The sequence below is a fragment of the Olea europaea genome, chromosome 19 (assembly GCF_002742605.1).
Source record: "Olea europaea var. sylvestris chromosome 19, O_europaea_v1, whole genome shotgun sequence".
NCBI classification, from domain to species: domain Eukaryota; kingdom Viridiplantae; phylum Streptophyta; class Magnoliopsida; order Lamiales; family Oleaceae; genus Olea; species Olea europaea.
The window spans coordinates 12,735,536-12,741,553 of record NC_036255.1 but is presented as its reverse complement, the minus strand read 5'-3'; the positions used below and the strand labels follow the sequence as shown (position 1 = coordinate 12,741,553).

At 33.9% G+C, this 6,018-nt stretch overlaps 1 protein-coding gene across 1 annotated transcript; it reads right to left on the bottom strand.

Moving 5' to 3' along the window:
• Positions 1-1,736: 1,736 nt before the first annotated feature.
• Positions 1,737-2,182, bottom strand: LOC111368868 (serine carboxypeptidase-like 11). Its single transcript, XM_022990348.1, has 2 exons — positions 1,997-2,182; positions 1,737-1,896 (listed from the first exon to the last, which is right to left on the bottom strand). Exons 1-2 carry the CDS (start codon positions 2,128-2,130, stop codon positions 1,752-1,754), a joined length of 279 nt encoding a protein of 92 aa, XP_022846116.1. The 5' UTR covers positions 2,131-2,182; the 3' UTR covers positions 1,737-1,751.
• Between the last annotated feature and the right edge of the window lie 3,836 nt (positions 2,183-6,018).

The following is a 6,018-nucleotide window of genomic DNA, read 5'->3' as shown; positions in this document are numbered from 1 at the left end:
AAAACTAACAAGTACTGATTTTTCTCACCTCTCATAAATGGTGCCACCCAAAAACAAAGCTGGTGAAAAAAACTCTCAATTTCGAATTTACTAGCACTACAAATAGTATACACTGGGAAGGAGTCGGGCATCGAATTATTTGCACTATCCTATTCAAAGCTATTGTTCTATGATACTATTTCTTGCCCTCAATTTTTGCACGGGTGATTTGGCCAATAGATTTCGACTTAACTCACGTCTATGTAGACAAGTTTCTACACACTTGAACAAATCGTTAGAAGCACGTGGCCTTCTCTAAAAGTGGGAGAGGTGACCAAGAGCAATCCGATGGTTAAGTGAGTCAATAGTATAAGCATATTTGGGTGTGAGATGGTTGGAAAATGTGAGCGTCGTTAGTGTACGGGCAGTCGGGATGTATGAACCAGTATAAATGAGAAAGCAACCTTACTATCAGTGTGTAAAATTACATTACCTTCAAATGACAATATGTATGAGCTTTTATGGTAGAATAGGAGGAATTGTTACAGTTGGATCAAGAGACAAGTCGCCTCATCCTAACGGATGAAGTGTCTCCTCCTAGACGTCACCGCATCAATCATAGGTTGGTTGGCATTTAATGTTTTTCGAAAAGTGGCCACCCTAAAGTCTAGGTCTGACCTCTTAAAAATAGACTAACAATTTGACGTTTAGGTGTCAGTTGCAGAGACCTCATATTAATCAATAGTACGAGGACCTTGTAAAAAAGATCTCCTAAACGAGGTGAGATGAGATGTGCTTCCTATCGACAAAGAGGCTATTTGTCTCAGATTCCCTTTTTGCAGCAGGCCTAATATCTCACCTAAGCCATGGAGGGTCGGCCTTTATATGGCACCTCTATGGAAGTGATGCATCAACTCGGCTACCTTATATGACCTCACCTCACATTGGCCAGGGTCTGTTTGGACTCGCTAGCTAGCTGTCATGTGGCCGTTGTTAGGATTTTTACCAATCTCCCATGTCCCAGGAAACAATGATCATTCACAGATTTGCATTACCAGACAGGAAAGAAACCACAGCAATGGCAGAACATAAAACCAGCAAAGAATAAGATAAATAGACTCAAGAATTTTTTGGTATTGGGACTAAATTTCACCAACCAACTTGCAGGGATTTAACCCCCGTCAATCTGCCATTACAAGAGGAATTATTACAGTGTTTGAATTACACAACAACAGCACTCATCACTCACCCGAGAACAACCAGAAAACTCTCAGAAAGTTTGCACAGAAAGTTGCAGAAGTTGTCTACAGAGAATTCTCTCTCACAACCTCACTCTCTCTTAACTACAGAATGTGTTCCCCCACATTCTTACGTTCTCAGACTTGCTCACATTCTCAGGCTCTCAGCCCTCTATCCTATTTATAGGCATCGGAATGTAGAGATTTACAAGAAAATACATCCAATATTCAGCTACAACAACTACCAGAAAATTAGTTAGAACCAAAGGCTCCTAACTGATTTTCTAACTCACTAACTAATCCAACTAATGAGTTTAATAACCGAATCAAGAATCAATATTTTCTCTACAGCCATGATTTGGAACCTCAATAGGATAGGCGTAACGCTACTCATACTATTCAAAGCCGCTGTTCTTTAATTTTAAACAATCATGTTTTTAAACATAAACAAGATCCAAACACGGGATTAGAAAACAAACTTTTTTGTATTTATGGGCTTAGAAAATAAACTTTTTTGCATTTTCTCTCCTCTAACTACGCAGAAACTTTTGTCTTATTATCATTTCCTTTTACTGCAGTTCCAAACCCAAGTACAAGAGGATCCTCTTTCGGGTTCCTTTGTGACTCAATGAAGTAGTAAAACAGCTGTATTTCATCTTTTTCTCCAACACTTATGTATCTAATAATCAAAAGAAAAATAATCCGATCATTTCAATTCAATAAATTAACTATGTTCCTAGAAATTAATAGGGAAATAAATAAAGAACGAATGAACTGACCCGGTTTCTAGTTTGAAAGGAAGAGGACCGGGATAACCCGGAAGAGTCTTGACAATGGACTGTGCTTCTGCAGCATCGTTGAAGAGAAGAAGAAGTGTAGGCAATAACCATAGGCATAATTGAGTAATCCTCATGGTAAACTTTATGGATGAGAGATGAAAGCAGGGCAGGAGAATGGGGTATTAAAATAAGCTGGAAATTACTGTTCGAGGTGGATGTGTTTTATCAATTGTTGGCCCACAAGATTCAGACCACTGTTTTGCATGATTGACAAATATTAGCCTTGACCCTATTTTTCTAAATTCATTTTTATCAAACCTATTTTCAATTACATATTTCGCAAAATTCATATTTTTTAATAAACTTTTTAATCACGTTTCATTAATTTTGATCAAAAATTATTAAAAATTTAATCCATATTAATAATTGATTAGAGTTTTAACAGATTTTAATAAAAATCAATAAAATACATAGTTAAAAAATTGATAAAATTGTGAATCCCATGAAAATTTGCGATTCAAATTTAGTTATGAATTTGACTATATTTTTATCTTTTTTTTTTTAGTTGAACCCTAGCAAAGACCTAATTTTTAGCTAAATCAAATAGGGGCTTAATTTATTTTTCCTTTTTCAATAGGTTATTGGATGGATAATAAGTAAGTAATAAATCATGAGTCGTATGAAATATATGAATAGAAAGTATGTAGAGGCAAAATTTTTAACAAGTAATTAAGCTTTGACAACCATTCACTTTATTGTATTGATATTTAACCAATGTTTTGTTTTGCTAAACTTTAGATTTTTAGTAAATTTCGATAAAAGTTCATAAATTGTATAGTTGAGAAATTGATTAAAGTCGTGCTCTTACGTAATACGTGGACAAAAATGAGTCAGAAAAAATGAATTTTAAAGTTGGGGACCAGATAGGAACTTAGGCAAAATTGCATCCTGAGTACTCAATTCCCGGCATTGTTGAAAAACGTGATGGATGGTACAAGAAGCTGAGAAAAGAAACCAAATAAAGCACGGCATAGATGATGTGGTCCTAATTTAGTGCAAGTATATAATACATTTTTTATTTTTTAGAAAATTATTGAGTGCCATATCCTGACAGTACGTCTACCGAGGCTCAGCCTTTGTTTGGGTTTTATTAAAAAAAAAAATTAACAAATATTTGAATCAAAGTGAATAATTAACTTTAATTATATTTTCATTAAATAAAAAAATCGAATAAGCACTAAGCTAAGAATGATGAATTTTGTAATCTTTTTATTAACTATCTTATTTATAAGTTTAAACTGTTACCAAAAAATATTTTGCTCTTGTTTGAGCTCCATTTTGAGGAAAGAATACATTTTTAAATAGTGATTGATGGAGAATGTATGGTTAAAAATTAAGGAAAAATTTTAAATTTATGTGTAATGTTATTTTATTGAAGAATGTGTTGTTGAAAATGAGTTTTGAAAAAATGAATTTTTGGAGGAACGAGGCTCTGTCAAAGGCTAAGTTTTGATTTTATTGAATCACTTCACGTGGAAGTCGGATTTATTTTTTGATCAAAAGCTTTGACAAGTGGACAAATGATATACGAATAGGTGTTGGAAAATCTTGAATCCATGTCTTTTGTTGACTTTGTATCATGTTAATCATTCAAGCAATTGTGTAGGTTAATATCAGAAGATTTTTGCTCATTATTAGAAGATGGTGTGAGCACACCACTGCCACCATGACGATTGTTAGGGGGCAAATGGCCATGGACATCTCAAGGCATTGGGTTCGTCCTTCGTTCCTCCGGTTATAAATTTGATGAACCAAGGAAAAACGTAGGAATGCTGATGACTTGTTTTGGTTTCTGATTCCTGATGCTATCCTTTGGCATTCAGGGATGGGTTATGCTATGTTCGTATGTGGTGGCAGTAAAATAAGATAAAAATTGGTTAAAGACATGAGCGACACTTCATCGAAGGTTGGGTTAAATATGCAATTTACCCTTAAAAGAAGAGTGCATTTGATTTGTAATTTTTAAGTTGCTTACAATTTCCAACTGTACAAAATTCAGATTATATGTTTGGTTTGATATTTCTTAAAATGTATTTTCAAAAAAAAGATTAAACTTACAACATAAATTTTAAAATGAATTTTTGACGTTTTGAGTGTTTCCAGTGAAAATAAATAAATTCTAAAAATTTAAAAATAAAAATATAAAATATTAACAAATTAAATTTGAAATATATTTTTTTATAAAAATAAAATTTAAAATTCTAAAAAAGCAAAAAGTAAAAATTTTGAAAAAATAAAATTATAAAATTTCTGGGACTTAATATTCTTCAATGTAAATTTCGTGTAAGCTTTTGTAACATTGATTTGGAGGATGTTTGGTAGGAATTATAATTAGATTTTTTAGTAGATTGTGATAGAGGTTTTTTGAAAAGTCTGATTGAAAAGTTATGGGACCCATGAAAGATATAGTTAATATTGATTGTTTTAACTTTGACCTAGATTAAAATCAGATTTTAATTCGCACCAAACATGCTCTAAACTGCAAATAGGTTAGGGATAGTTTCTTCGTAATTCCTTGGAGATTAGGCCAATGTACCCTTTCATGTTTTCTTTTCAATATTTAATATACTTAGATAAGAGTCATGTTAGGGGATAAAAACTCACATCGAATAAAGGTGAAAACATAGATCAATTTATAAGAGTTTGCTACTCCTCTTAATAAGGTTAATCTTTTAGGATGAAACTCTAAATCTGTACATGGTATCAAAGCGAAGCTTGCTTTGAACAATCTAATTTCTTCAAAGTAACAACACTAGAGGTACGACCTGACCAATTTAAGCTGGGAGCCATAGGTGGACCGACCTACCTAATCCAAAGTCCAACTATGAGCTCACGGATTTCAAAATTGGTCTGCTCAAATAAGCTATCTTGCGTCGAATAAAGATGAAAATATAGACCGATTCATAAGAATATGAGTCATTCATCTTAATAAAGTTGATCTTTTGAGATTGGACCCTAAATCTATACAAGTTAATGCCACATTCAGTTTGAGGCGATCTAATAATATGAGATAATGCTGTTGGTATTTAAAAAAATGGGAATGGATGAAACAAAAATTTACTTATATGTTAAGCAAACATGTGGAGGCAACTTTATAGAAGTGTAAAATTGGTTGTGATACAAAGCCCATTAAACTCTGCATGCTAAAGTGCCCGGTCAATTCTGGACTAATTCGTGAATATTTTGGCCGTCGAGTAGTCTCGACAAGCTTCTAAATTTTGCTAGAAAAAAATGGGGTCAAAATATTAATGCATACTCTTACACTTTGCATTAATACAAAGATGTTACTCATTCATACTAAATCAAACATCACTGATGGACGGCTTCTATATTCTGCACCAAATTTAGGACAACCTGGTAAAATCTTAATAATGGCAGTGCACTGTTGAAGAATTAAAGATAGAAGGTCAGTCTCAAACTTCCACTGTCGATGTCACCTGCTTCTGTTCAAGTTACTCTGCAACTTTTATTTTGCTAATCGTGTAGAGATTACAACAACTTCTGCTTGTGGGTGTAGGAATTAGGGTGTAGTATATATTGTTATGCTCCCATTTGACCCCCATAAATTTTGATTATAATGGGGCAATAGTGTTTTTTTTGGTTGAAAAATGGATGGTTGTAAAATAATGAAAATTTTTGATTTACGCGTAATATTATTTTATTGAAAATTGCGTGGTTGAAAATAGGAGAGAAAAAAATTTAATTCAATTTGATGAGAATTAATGAAGGTCAAACGAGGGCTACTTCTCATCACAAGTGGCTCTACGTGGTCGACCCATCATAGCCCTTGGCCCACCTAGGACGAGGCATCTGGCGTGGTGGCTGAGATCCTTAGGCTTATACGAAGCAACCAGATAACACCTCAATCGAGGCTCAACGTCTCCGAGTTCAAAGCCGAGGCTATGGCTTCGAAGGCAACTCACTTCAAGGCCCATGAACCAAGGCTCACTTTCGAGGCACCT